The 14,208-nt window shown below is 61.0% G+C and overlaps 1 protein-coding gene across 1 annotated transcript in view; it reads left to right on the plus strand.

The window, feature by feature from the left end:
• The window catches only part of BSN (bassoon presynaptic cytomatrix protein), a 43,691-nt gene that overhangs the window by 23,816 nt on the left and 5,667 nt on the right, over nt 1-14,208 (plus strand). Inside the window, exons 5-10 of the mRNA XM_014788464.2 lie at nt 37-6,696; nt 8,824-10,894; nt 11,205-12,007; nt 12,141-12,240; nt 12,787-12,918; nt 13,178-13,232. Coding sequence (XP_014643950.2) covers nt 37-6,696; nt 8,824-10,894; nt 11,205-12,007; nt 12,141-12,240; nt 12,787-12,918; nt 13,178-13,218 — 9,807 coding nt within the window. The 3' untranslated portion in view covers nt 13,219-13,232. The remainder of the gene's footprint in view (nt 1-36; nt 6,697-8,823; nt 10,895-11,204; nt 12,008-12,140; nt 12,241-12,786; nt 12,919-13,177; nt 13,233-14,208) is intronic.

Consider the following 14,208-nt stretch of genomic DNA (forward strand, 5'->3'; position numbering starts at 1 on the left):
GTGGGGAGTCAGTGTCTGCTTCTCATCCTGCTGCAGGAGCTGGGGAGCAAGTCTTACTCTCAGGACCTGTCTCGGAGCCCACAGAGCCTCAGTGACACAGGCTATTCCTCCGATGGCATCTCCAGCTCCCAGAGTGAGATCACAGGTGTTGTACAGCAGGAGGTGGAGCAGCTGGACAGTGCAGGGGTGACAGAGCCATGCCCACCCAGCCCATCAGAGCTCCACAAAGTAGGGAGCAGCATGCGGCCTTCGCTGGAGGCCCAGGGCCCAGCTGCTAGTGGTGAGCGGAGCAAGCCCCCCTGCAGCAGCAGTGGTGAAAAGCAGAAGCGGCGGCCCCACTCCTTGTCCGTTGTGCCTGAGACCTTTGACTCTGATGAGGAGCTGGAGGATATCCTGGAGGAAGAGGAAGACTCTCTGAAGTGGGGGCGCCAGAGTGAGCAGCGGGACACAGCGGAGTCCTCAGATGACTTTGGCAGCCAGCTGAGGCACGACTACGTGGAGGACAGCAGCGAGGGTGGCCTGTCCCCTCTTCCACCCCAGCCCCCAGCCCAGGCAGCAGAACTGACTGATGAGGATTTCATGCGACGGCAGATACTGGAGATGAGTGCCGAGGAAGACAACCTAGAAGAGGATGATGCTGCCACCTCCGGGCATGGCATGGCCAAACATGGAACCCAGAAGGGTGGCCCCAGGCCCAGGCCTGAGCCCAGCCAAGAACCAGTAGCACTGCCCAAGAGGCGCCTGCCCCACAATGCCACCACGGGCTACGAGGAGCTGCTCTCCGAGGGAGGCCCAGCAGAGGCCACTGATGGCGCTGGGGCCCTGCAGGGTGGGCTCCGCCGCTTCAAGACCATTGAGCTCAACAGCACAGGCAGCTATGGCCACGAGCTGGACCTGGGCCCAAGCCCCGACCCCAGCCTGGACCGGGAGCCGGAGCTGGAGATGGAGAGCCTGACAGGCTCTCCTGAGGACCGCTCCCGCGGGGAGCACTCCTCCACACTGCCAGCCTCCACGCCCAGCTACACATCGGGCACTTCTCCCACCTCCCTGTCTTCACTGGAAGAGGACAGTGACAGCAGCCCCAGCCGCCGGCAGCGGCTGGAAGAAGCAAAGCAGCAGCGCAAGGCCCGGCACCGCTCCCATGGGCCGCTACTGCCCACCATTGAGGACTCCTCGGAGGAGGAGGAGCTGCGGGAGGAGGAGGAGCTGCTGCGCGAGCAGGAGAAGATGCGGGAGGTAGAGCAGCAGCGCATCCGCAGCACGGCCCGTAAGACACGGCGTGACAAGGAAGAGTTGCGGGCCCAGCGGCGGCGCGAGCGCTCTAAGACCCCCCCCAGCAACCTGTCGCCCATTGAAGATGCCTCCCCCACGGAGGAGCTGAGGCAGGCAGCCGAGATGGAGGAGCTGCATCGCTCCTCCTGCTCCGAGTACTCGCCCTCGCCATCCCTTGACTCAGAGGCTGAAGCCCCCGATGGTGGCCCCACCCGGCTCTACAAGTCAGGCAGTGAGTACAACCTGCCCACTTTCATGTCCCTCTACTCACCGACTGAGACACCTTTGGGCAGCTCCACCACTCCCAGTTCCGGCCGGCCCCTCAAGAGTGCTGAGGAGGCCTACGAGGAGATGATGCGAAAGGCTGAGCTGCTCCAGCGGCAACAGGGCCAGGCAGCAGGGTGCCGGGGGCCCCATGGTGGCCCCTCTCAGCCCATAGGCCCCCGAGGCCAAGGTTCCTTTGAATACCAGGACACCCCAGACCATGACTATGGCAGGGCTGCTCAGCCTGCCTCAGAGGACACGCCAGCTGGCCTGGGAGCAGCTGTGTACGAGGAGATCCTTCAAACATCACAGAGCATTGCCCGCATGCATCAGGCCTCCTCACGGGACCTGGCCTTTGCTGAGGACAAGAAGAAGGAGAAGCAGTTTCTGAATGCTGAGAGTGCGTACATGGACCCAATGAAGCAAAATGGCGGCCCACTTACCCCTGGTACCAGTCCCACCCAGCTCGCTGCTCCTGTGTCCTTCTCCTCCTCCACCTCCTCAGACAGCAGCGGGGGCCGAGTCATTCCTGATGTCCGCGTTACTCAGCATTTTGCAAAGGAGCCTCAGGACCCCCTCAAGCTACACAGCTTTTCTGCCTCCCCCAGCTCTGCCTCCAAGGAGACAGGCATATCCTTTTCCCAAGGCCCCGGGACTCCAGCCACCACAGCTGTGGCTCCTTGTCCAGCTGGCCTGCCACGAGGGTATATGACTCCGACCTCCCCAGCAGGCTCTGAGCGCAGCCTTTCACCATCTTCCACAGGCCACAGCTATGCACAGAGCCCAACCACTGCAAACTATGGGTCCCAAACTGAGGAGCTACCCCAGGTCCCCAGTGGCCCTGCTGCCAGTGGACGGGCTGCCAGAGAGAAGCACCTGAGTGTGAGTGATGGTGAGAGCAGCACTCCCCGGCCCGCCCGGGGATATTGCTACTTCGTTGGCTCCAGCCCACCTCTGTCCCCATCTTCTCCCTCAGAGAGTCCCACATTCTCCCCTGGCAAGCTGGGCCCAAGGGCCACAGCAGAGTTCTCAACACAGACGCCAAGCTCAACCCCTGCCTCAGACATGCCACGGAGTCCTGGTGCCCCCACCCCAACACCTATGGTGGCTCAGGGCACACAAACGCCACACCGACCCAGCACACCTCGCCTGGTATGGCAGCAGTCCTCTCAGGTGGCCCCCTTTATGGTCATCACACTGGCGTCAGATGCCTCCAGCCAGACCAGGATGGTACATGCCAGTGCCTCCACCTCCCCAGTATGCTCACCCACTGACACCCAGCCCACTGCCCACAGCTATAGTCAGACAATGCCTCCCAGTGTGTCTCAGCTGCACCCAGAGCCACCTGGGCCACCTAGCTTCCCACGGGCACCCAGTGCTGGTGCAGATGGGCCCCTGGCTCTGTATGGCTGGGGCACCCTCCCTGCTGAGAACATCTCTCTGTGCCGGATCTCCTCTGTCCCTGGAACATCTAGGGTTGAGCCAGGCCCCAGGCCCCCTGGTAGTGCTGTGGTAGACCTTCGCACAGCCAACAAGCCCACACCCATCATCCTTACCGACCAGGGCATGGACCTGACCTCTCTTGCCGTGGAAGCGAGGAAGTATGGCCTTGCACTGGATCCAATCCCAGGGCGGCAGTCAACCACTGTGCAGCCTTTGGTTATCAACCTCAATGCCCAGGAGCAGACCCATGCCTTCCTCAGCACCGCCACCACCGTGAGCATCACCATGGCCTCGTCTGTGCTCATGGCTCAGCAAAAGCAGCCTGTAGTCTATGGAGACCCCTTCCAGAGCCGGCTTGACTTTGGCCAGAGTGCGGGTAGCCCTGTGTGCCTGGCCCAGGTCAAGCAGGTAGAGCAGGCCGTCCAGACAGCCCCATACCGAGGTGGGCCCCGGGGAAGACCCAGGGAGGCCAAGTTTGCCAGGTATAACCTGCCCAACCAGGTAGTGCCTCTGGCCAGAAGGGACGTTTTGATTACTCATATGGGCACTGCCCAGAGTGTTGGCCTCAAATCGGGCCCAGTGCCAGAGCCTGGTGCCGAACCCCACCGGGCCACCCCTTCAGAGCTGCGGTCACATGCTCTACCAGGTGCGAGAAAGCCACACACAGTGGTGGTGCAGATGGGAGAGGGCACAGCAGGCACTGTGACCACACTGCTCCCAGAGGAGCCGGTGGGTGCCCTGGACCTCACTGGGATGAGGCCCGAGAGCCAGCTGGCATGCTGTGACATGGTCTACAAGTTCCCCTTTGGCAGTAGCTGCACAGGCACCTTCCACCCCGCCCCCAGCACATCCGAGAAGAGTGTGGCAGACGTTGCCCCGCCTGGCCAAAGCAGCGGCCCCTTCTATAGTCCCCGGGACCCTGAGCCTCCCGAGCTCCCCACCTACCAGGCACAGGGGGTATTGGGCCCTGGGTCCCATGAGGGGCAGAGGCCCTACCCACAGGGCCTCCCTGGCAGGCTGTACTCCTCCATGTCTGACACCAATTTGGCTGAGGCTGGCCTCAACTACCACGCCCACAGGATTGGGCAGCTCTTCCAGGGCCCTGGACGAGACTCAGCTGTGGACCTCAGCTCGCTGAAGCACTCCTACAGCCTGGGCTTTGTAGACGGACGCTACCTTGGGCAGGGCTTGCAGTATGGCTCATTCACGGACCTGCGTCATCCTACAGACCTTTCAACTCACCCGCTTCCCATGCGGCGCTACAGCTCAGTGTCAAACATCTACTCAGACCACAGATATGGCCCACGGGGAGATGCACCTGGCTTCCAGGAGGCCAGCCTGGCCCAGTATAGTGCCACCACGGCCCGCGAGATCAGCCGTATGTGTGCAGCCCTCAACTCCATGGACCAGTATGGAGGACGGCATGGCAGTGGTGGTGGCCCTGACCTCATGCAGTATCAGCCCCAGCCCGGGCCTGGGCTCAGTGCCCAGCAGGGTCTGACTCCCCTCAGACCTGGCCTCCTTGGGAACCCCACCTTCCCAGAGGGCCAGCCAAGTCCTGGGAACCTGGCCCAGTACAGGCCTATAGCAGGCCAGGGAACAACAGTCAGACAGCTGCTGCCATCCACAGCCACTGTGCGTGCAGCCGATGGCATGATCTACTCAACTATCAACACCCCAATTGCTGCAACACTGCCCATCACCACTCAGCCTGCCTCAGTACTGCGGCCCATGGTGCGTGGTAGCATGTACAGGCCTTATGCATCTGGTGGAGTCACAGCCATGCCACTCACCAGCCTGACACGCATGCCCATGATTGCCCCCCATGTACCTCTTGGGCCCTCAGTGCTGTACCGATATCCTGCCCCAAAGAGATTCCCCACTGCTTCCAGCGTTCCACCTGCTGAGGGTCCTGTCTACCTAGGGAAACCTGTTGCTGCCAAGGCCCCAGGAGCTGGGGGCCCACCAAGGCCAGAGCTGCCAGCAGGGGCTGCTCGGGAAGAACCTCTTTCCACAGCCACCCCTGCTGCCATCAAGGAGGCTGTAGCAGCCCCAGCCCTGGCCCCAGTGGGTGGCCAGAAGCCACCGGTAGATGCTGCTCCTGGGGGCACCATTGGGGCCCTCAGCCAGCCAGGGCTGGAGAAGGAGGAAGCATCGCAGGAGGAGAGGCAGCGGAAGCAGCAGGAGCAGCTGCTACAGCTAGAGCGAGAACGGGTGGAGCTGGAGAAGCTGCGGCAGCTGCGGCTGCAGGAGGAGCTGGAGCGGGAGCGTGTGGAGCTGCAGAGGCACCGTGAGGAGGAGCAGCTGCTGGTGCAGCGGGAGCTGCAGGAGCTGCAGACCATCAAGCACCACGTGCTGCAGCAGCAGCAGGAGGAACGGCAGGCTCAGTTTGCCCTGCAGCGAGAGCAGCTAGCACAGCAGCGTCTGCAGCTGGAGCAAATCCAGCAGCTGCAGCAGCAGCTGCAGCAGCAGCTGGAGGAGCAGAAACAGCGGCAGAAGGCCCCCTTCCCTGTGGCCTGTGAGGCACCCGGCCGAGGGCCTCCCCCAGCGGCCACGGAGCTGGCTCAGAGTGGCCAGTACTGGCCACCCCTGACGCACACTGCCTTCATCGCCATGGCAGGGCCTGAGGGGTCTGGGCAGCCTCGTGAGCCCATGCTGCACCGGGGTCTCCCCAGCTCTGCCTCAGACATGTCACTGCAGATGGAGGAGCAGTGGGAGGCAAGCCGCAGTGGCATTAAGAAGCGGCACTCTGTGCCACGCCTGCGGGATGCCTGCGAGCCAGAGGTGGGGCCTGAGCCCAGCGTGGTGAGGAGGATTGCAGACAGCAGTGTGCAGACAGATGACGAGGATGTGGAGGGCCGCTACCTTCTGACCCGGCGGCGCCGGGCACGGCGGATTGCTGACTGCAGCGTGCAGACCGACGATGAGGACAGCGCCGAATGGGAGCAGCCAGTGCGCCGCCGCCGGTCCCGTCTTTCCCGCCACTCAGACTCTGGCTCCGACAGCAAGCACGATGCCACTGCCTCATCATCCACTGCCGCCACCACTGCGAGGGCCATGAGCAGCGTGGGCATCCAGACCATCAGTGACTGCTCTGTGCAGACAGAGCCTGACCAGCTGCCCAGAGTCTCTCCAGCCATCCACATAACAGCTGCCACTGACCCCAAGGTGGAGATCGTCAGGTACATATCGGCGCCAGAGAAGACTGGGCATGGGGAGAGCCTGGCCTGCCAGACGGAGCCAGATGGGCAGGCCCAGGGTGTGGCCGGGTCCCAGATTGTAGGGCCAACAGCCATCAGTCCCTACCTGCCTGGCATCCGGATCGTCACCCCAGGGCCCCTGGGCAGATTCGAAAAAAAGAAGCCGGATCCCCTCGAGATTGGATACCAGGCCCACCTGCCCCCAGAGTCCCTCTCACAGCTTGTGAGCCGCCAGCCTCCCAAATCCCCCCAGGTCCTCTACTCACCAGTCTCACCCCTGTCCCCCCACCGGCTCCTGGACACTTCCTTTGCTTCCAGTGAGAGGCTGAACAAGGCTCACGTGAGTCCCCAGAAGCACTTCACGGCTGACAGCGCTCTCCGCCAGCAGACGCTGCCTCGCCCCATGAAGACCCTGCAGCGCTCCTTGTCTGACCCTAAGCCCCTCAGCCCCACCGCCGAGGAGTCTGCCAAAGAGAGGTTCTCCCTCTACCAGCACCAGGGGGGACTGGGTAGCCAGGTATGGGCACAGGGGCTGGTCCAGGGTGGGACAGGGGTCTCTTCCTAGCTTGGGGCCCCCCACAGGGAGGGACTTCTCCTGGGGTAGGGGGTGGAGTCATCTCCAGCTCCAGAGGCCCAGAGGAAGGAGTCAAGGAATGGACCTTCCTCGATGCACATCTGGTGGAGCCCGCAGCCTGGCAACGACATCCTGGCAAATACACACACACACACACACACACACACACACACACACACACACACACACACACACACACACACACACACACACACACACACACACACACACACACACACACACACACACACGTGGGCCCCCACAGCCATCCATCCAGACACCTCTAGAAACTTCAGCCTCCTCCTAGCACTGCCCCTTCACGGCCTATATGTAGTCCAGCCCCTGCCGCTTCCCACTTCAGGCCTCCTCAGCTCTCCCCTCCAGTCTAGGCCCCTCCCACTCCAAACCTCTACTGTGGATGTTTCCTGAGAAAATCAGTAACACGGACCTGGCTGCCTCCTCCCGACTCCCCAGCCATGGCCTAGCTTCCATTGCCCCATGGAAGCCCAAGCCCCTTGGCCTAGCATTCAAGGCCCATCCCAACTGGCTGCAGCATGTTCTCTGCCTTGTCTTGTCCCCTGCCCCTATCTGGCCTCGGTAAATCTGTTTACACACCTGCCTGCTCCCCTAAATAGGGGCTCCTGGAGCATAAGCTTACCCTTGTCTGTGGCTTTAGTTGCCAGTGATGTCATAAGACTGTGAGAGGTAGCCTGCCACGGGCTGCTGTGGAGGGGAAGATGGGGTTGCGAGGGCCTGACGCCAAGGACTTTGAGTGCTAGGCTGAGGAGGGTGGGCTTTACTTGAAGGCCCTTGGAGCCTCTGGAGGTTTTAGGCAGGTGAGACAGGACAAGATCAGCATTTTAGAAAGCTTTCTGGGCAGAGTATGGAGTAGAGTCTGGGCTGGCAGGGAGGGCAGGTCAGAGAGGCAGGTGGTGTTGGCTTTAGGCTAGGGTAAGCACAGAGCTCCTGAGAGCTGGCCATTTGCGGTCATACCACAATGGGCACTCATGGTGTGCAGCCAAAATAATGAAAGAGGGACAACAGATTGAGGAGTTCAGAAAGTGAAATATATTACAGGCCCACCTTTCATTCTGAGGTTTTGGGGCACATTATCATTTCCTTTATAATATATGGTGAGATTAGGTGGGAGGTTTTTCTGTAGTTGCCTGGCAAGGTAAAAAGTAAGAAGCTCAATGTCAGTCCCCAGTGTATTTTGGGGATTTTGGTGGTCCATAACACCCAAAAGCCTTGGGCATTCTGGGAAGGCTAGGAGCTAGAGACAAAGGGAGGACCTAGGGCAAACCTTCTGGCAATGTGGAGCATCAGGCAGGTGAGGAGGGCCCCATGGAGGACAGTGTTAGGGAACCTTAGCCAGGAAGCCATGCAGCCGGAGATAGGGCTGGAGAGAGAAGTGGGCTGACAGGGATGTGGAGGGAGCTGGGGGCCAGGCCGAGAGCACAGCTGGGCAGAGGGTGCTGCAGGGCAGCAGGAGGAGGAGACTGGGCAGGCGGCTGAGTTGCCTGTCACTTTAGAGAGGAGTAGAGCAGGAGGCAGAAAAAGACTTAGAGCCTGCAGCAACTGACAGTCAGCATGGGTCCTTTCCCATGGTCCTCTAGGGGGCCTGGTGGGCCCAGGACCCACTCCACTCCTGTCCATGGCCCTGCACTGTGCTTGGCCCCCACCAGCTGCTAGTACCCAAACCCAGAGCCAGACCTGTACTCTCCTGACCTCAGGACACTCAGTGGAAGGTGGAGGATGGCAGGTCCACTGGAGATGTGCAGGGGTTCTTAGAGCCGCTATGTGCCAGGCCAGTACTAGACACCAGCACAGAGGGGCATCTGCTCCTTCCCTACTCTCCTACTGCCCAGAGCTCAATAAAATGATCACAGGTCTTCCCTCCAAGGCCAGTGGGTGGGTAGGGTAGGCCTTAAGGCTGCCTGGTGAATCAGGGTGCTGACAGTGTGGAGCCCAGCCCCTACCCCAGCCCAGGCCAGGGCTCTTCTACTCTGTACCCCACCAAGCCACCCACGCCTTGGGTCTCAGTGCTGCCCGCCCTTCCCTCTGTCTCAGGTGTCGGCGCTGCCACCCAACGGCCTGGTCCGCAAGGTGAAGCGGACACTGCCCAGCCCCCCTCCAGAGGAGGCTCACCTACCCCTGGCTGGCCAGGCCCCCCCACAGCTGTATGCGGCCAGCTTGCTGCAGCGTGGGTTGGTGGGGCCCACCGCTGTCCCTGCTACCAAGGCCAGCCTGCTCCGGGAGCTGGACCGGGACCTGCGGCAGGTGGAGCATGAGTCCACCAAGCTGCGCAAGAAGCAGGCAGAGCTGGATGAGGAGGAGAAGGAGATCGACGCCAAGCTCAAGTACCTGGAGCTGGGCATCACACAGCGCAAAGAGTCTTTGGCCAAAGACCGGGGTGGCCGTGACTACCCACCCTTGCGTGGTCTCGGTGAGCATCGTGACTACCTGTCCGACAGCGAGCTCAACCAGCTGCGGCTCCAGGGCTGTGCCACTCCAGCTGGCCAGTATGCAGACTTCCCTGTCACTGCTGCAGCTCCTACCACCCCCTCTGGCCCCACTGCCTTCCAGCAGTCCCGGTTCCCACCTCCAGCCCCACAGTACACTGCAGGCAGTAGTGGACCAACTCAGAACGGCTTCCCAGCCCACCAAGCACCCACCTACCCTGGCCCCAGCACATACCCAGCACCTGCCTTTCCTCCTGGCACCAGTTACCCAGCTGAGCCTGGCCTGCCAAGTCAGCAGACTTTCCGTCCCACAGGCCATTATGCAGCCCAAACACCCATGCCAACCACACAGAGCACCCTTTTCCCGGTCCTGGCTGACAGCCGTGCTCCTCCCCAGAAGCCACGCCAGACATCACTGGCTGACTTGGAGCAGAAGGTGCCCACCAACTATGAGGTGATTGCCAGCGCTGTCGTGGCCATGTCTTCAGCCCCATCTGAAACCAGCTACAGTGGCCCAGCAGTAAGCAGCAGCTATGAGCAAGGCAAAGCCCCTGAGCTGCCCCGGGCCAGTGACCGTAGCAGTGTGAGCCTGAGCCCAGCCCCCACCTACCCCTCTGACTCACACTACACCAGCCTGGAGCAGAACGTCCCTCGGAACTATGTGATGATCGATGACATCAGTGAGCTGACCAAGGACAGCACCTCCACTGCCCCTGACAGCCAGCAACTGGAGCCCATGGGACCAAGCAGCAGTGGGCATCCAGGGAAAGAGCCAGGAGAACCAGGTGTCTTTGAGGGGGCTACACTGTCTTGCTGCTACGGCAGAGGGGAGGAAGAATCCGAGGAGGACTCGTATGACCCTCGTGGGAAGAGTGGCCATCACCGGAGTGTGGAGAGCAATGGCCGACCAGCCAGTGCCCACTACTACAGTGATAGTGACTACAGACATGGGGCTCGAGCAGAGAAGTACAGTCCAGGCCCCATGGGGCTCAAGCATCCTTCCAAGAGCCTAGCCCCAGCTGCTGTCTCCTCAAAGCGCAGCAAGCACCGGAAGCAGGGCATGGAGCAAAAGATCTCCAAGTTCTCACCAATTGAAGAGGCCAAGGATGTGGAGTCAGACCTGGCCTCCTACCCAACCCCTGCAGTCAGCAGCAGCCTGGCCTCTCGGGGCAGGAAGTTCCAGGATGAAATCACCCATGGGCTCAAGAAGAACGTGTATGAGCAGCAAAGATACTATGGGGCGTCTGGCCGGGACCCGGTGGAGGAGGATGACCACGTGTACGGTGGGAGCAGCCGGTCCCGGGTGGCATCTGCATACAGTGGGGAGAAGCTATCCAGCCATGACTTCAGTGGCCGGGGCAAGGGATATGAGCGGGAACAGGAAGAGCGACTTCAAAAAGCAGGCGCCAAGCCCTCATCCCTGAGTATGGCCCGCGGCAGGGCCCGGCCCCCGGTGCGGAGCCAGGCCTCTGAAGAGGAGAGCCCTGTCAGCCCCTTGGGGCGGCCCCGCCCCGCTGGGGGCCCTTCTCCTCCTGGGGACACCTGCCCACAGTTCTGCTCCAGCCACTCCATGCCTGATGTCCAAGAGCATGTCAAGGATGGACCAAGGGTCCACGCATATAAGCGTGAGGAGGGCTACATCCTGGACGATTCCCACTGCGTAGTTTCCGACAGTGAAGGTAATGGCAGCCGGGGGTGATTTCTGCAGATGCTCAGCACCTGGGGGGCCTGCCTGCTTGTGGGGCCCTGGGTCCCGAGATGTCCCAGTAGGGCCTGGCCTGACACCTCATCCAGTGGGCCCTGCTGCAGGCTGCCCTTCTTGCCTATTCCACCTGCGTCCTGGCCCCAGTAGTGGGAGGGTGGGCTGGGGGCCTAGTGTTATGCTTGTGGCTGTGGTACCCACTCTCTGGTTTCCTTGCATGGCTTCAGCTGGACCTCCCCCTGTGGCCAGCCCAGGGGTTGATGGTGTTCTGTTTTTGGTCTCTGAAGCTTATCACCTGGGCCAGGAGGAGACAGACTGGTTTGATAAGCCCCGGGATGCCCGCTCTGACCGGTTCAGGCACCATGGGGGCCATGCAGTCTCCTCCTCCTCCCAGAAGCGAGGCCCTGCCAGGCACAGCTACCATGACTACGATGAGCCCCCTGAGGAGGGCCTGTGGCCACATGATGAGGGTGGCCCAGGCCGCCATGCCTCAGCCAAGGAACACCAGCACCACAGTGACCACGGGCGGCACTCAGGCCGCCACGCTGGTGAGGAGCCTGGCCGGCGTGCTGCCAAACCACACGTTCGGGACCTGGGTCGTCATGAGGCCCGGCCTCACTCTCAACCCAGCCCTTCCACGGTCATACAGAAGAAGGGTCAGCCTGGGTACCCCAGCTCTGCTGAATACTCACAACCATCCCGTGTTCCGTCAGCATACCATCATGCCTCTGACAGCAAGAAGGGCTCCCGGCAGGCCCACTCGGGGCCCGCTGCACTGCAGCCAAAACCAGAACCACAGCCACAGCCACAGCCACAGCCACAAGGTCGGCAGGCAGCTCCAGGGCCACAGCAGTCACAACCACCGCAGTCCAAGCAGACGCCCTCAGCGACAGCATCACGCCAGCTGCAAACACAGCAGCAGCAGCAGCAAGGTCTTGGGCTACAGCCCCCCCAGCAGGCCACATCGCAGGCTCGGCTGCAGCAGCAGGGCCCACCAACCACCCGGGGCCCAGCCCCTGCTGCCAGCCAGCCAGCAGGGAAGCCTCAGCCAGGCCCCATGACAGCCACAGGCCCTCAGCCAGCAGGACCGGTAAGTAGAGCTCCAGTGCATGGATCCTACCCAGGGTGGATGCTGCCACTGCAGGTTGGACTTCCCCTTGATTCCAGGCTGGGCATGGGCAGAGTTGATGGGTGGTATCTCAGCTCTGGGTTCTGTATTGCAGCCACGGGCAGAACAGGCAAATGGCTCTAAAGGGACAACCAAAGCACCCCAGCAGGGGAGGCCTCCTCAGGCCCAGCCACCACCAGGACCTGGACCTGCAGGTGAGCCTACACTTTGGTGCCCTCAGCTATAGGCTAGGATACCTGGGCTGCCCTCTCCCTACACCCACCGGTGCCCTGAGCTCCTCTGCACTGCATGCCCTCACTGTTCCCTGAGAAGGTGCCCGATGGGCTGCAGACCTCCCAGCACAAAACGAGCCTGGAGTTAGAATGAGCCAATGGGGTCACCAGCCTGGGGCTTAGGGCCCAGGCAGCTCTGGGCAGGGAAACTGGAAGGGACTGGTAAGCATAGGGCCAGGACCATGGCTTCTTACTCTCTCCTTCCTTCCCCTTCCCTACTTTCTTCTGCCTTCTCATCTCCCTTGCCTTTTCCTCCCTTTCTGCTTCTTTACCTTCCTCAACTTCCTTTTTTCTGCTTCCTCCCACTCCTTTTCTTCCTGTTCTCATCGTCTTCTTTATTCCTCTATGCTCCTCCTCACCCTCTCATCTCATGGGGTAGCTGTGTTCAGATTCCCTCATGGCTCCTCTCTCACTCAGAGCCTGAAGAGCCAGACCAAGTGTCGCTCATGATGGTTTCTTTCTCTCTAGGCACGAAGGCTGGAGCCAGGCCTGGAGGGACCCCAGGGGCTCCTGCCGGCCAGCCAGGTGCCGATGGGGAGAGCGTGCTCTCCAAGATCCTCCCTGGTGGGGCAGCAGAGCAGGCTGGCAAGCTGACGGAAGGTATGGACTGCCTACGGCCAGGTCCATGGTGGGCAGCTGCTCCAAGGCCCTCTTCTGGGAGAGGTTGGGTCTGAGGAATGATTCCAGGCTCAGTCACTAAGGCCCAGGCCAGCCCAAGGGCCCATTTGCTGCTGCCTGGTGGTTCTCTGAGTGATCCCTGCCCCTTGGGCTGAGATTGGCTTCACTGTGCCAAATGACCCTGACTAGGAGGGAGTCTGGCCCAAATTCCTGACACTTCGCTTCTTTTTCTATGTCGCAGCCGTCTCTGCTTTTGGAAAAAAATTTTCCTCATTCTGGTGACTGTGCCCTGCAGGGTGAGTATGAACTACCTGTACCCATCCTCCCCTGGGAAAGGCTGAGGCGCTCATATGGGAGCCTCTAAGTCCTGAGGGATCCTCCGGGGAGAGTCTGGTCTTTAGCTGCTGCTGATATGGCCAGAGCTGCACTGTCCTCTCCTATGAGTGTGGGAGGAAGAGGAAGAAAAGGAGGGACCCTAGGCACAGAGGCCCCAACATGGGGCCAACTCAGTAGAGGTCTTCAGCAAAGGGAAGCCAGGGCTAATGTCCCCTTGTCCTTCTTCACCACCCACTTCCCCGCACAGAGCTCTCACAGCTATGAGTTGGCATTAGGTTGTAGGTGGGGCCTCTTGGGATGCAGCTTCTCCCCAACCTGCCTCTGTAAATGCTCCACAGGCTTTTGAAGAGATGAAAGGAGATGGTATCATTGCTGTGGAAAAATCTCTGGAGTCAGAGGCCTGGGCACAGCTCTGGACTCTGTGTATAACAGTGAGTGTCAGGACCAGGGTGAGGTGGGGCAGAGGAAGGGGTGAAGGGCCAAGCCCTGGCTGACCAGACCCACCCAGTTCCTACAAGTGTGAACTAGGAGGGACCTGGTGGGCTTCCTTCAGCTGTGACAAGCCCAGCAGCTACATGGGAGGCAGAGACCCCTGAGCTGGCTGAGATGACTCAGGTAGTGACCTTGGGGAAGGGCCCAGCAAAGCCAACTGTGCCCCACAATTTGGGGTCTGTGCACTGGGCACTGATTCCAAAGCCCCTTCCCTGAGGCCTGGTCCTGGTGACTTTGCTTCAGCCAGAAAAGTGAGGCCAGAGTCCCCAAACTCTGCAGAGCTTAGCAGCCCTGGGCATAACGTCAAGACACTATTGGCTTCACAGGCTGAGCTCATGACCAGCAAGGTAGAAGAGCAGAATGAGTAGAGAGGCAGTCAGGAAAGGGACAGAGAGGAAAGGGAGGTCGCCTGGACAGGCAGTCTCAGTCCCAGATCAGGTCAGC

The sequence above is a fragment of the Ceratotherium simum genome, chromosome 5, assembly GCF_057802395.1.
Source record: "Ceratotherium simum simum isolate JZ-2026a chromosome 5, ASM5780239v1, whole genome shotgun sequence".
Taxonomy (NCBI): Eukaryota; Metazoa; Chordata; class Mammalia; order Perissodactyla; family Rhinocerotidae; genus Ceratotherium; species Ceratotherium simum.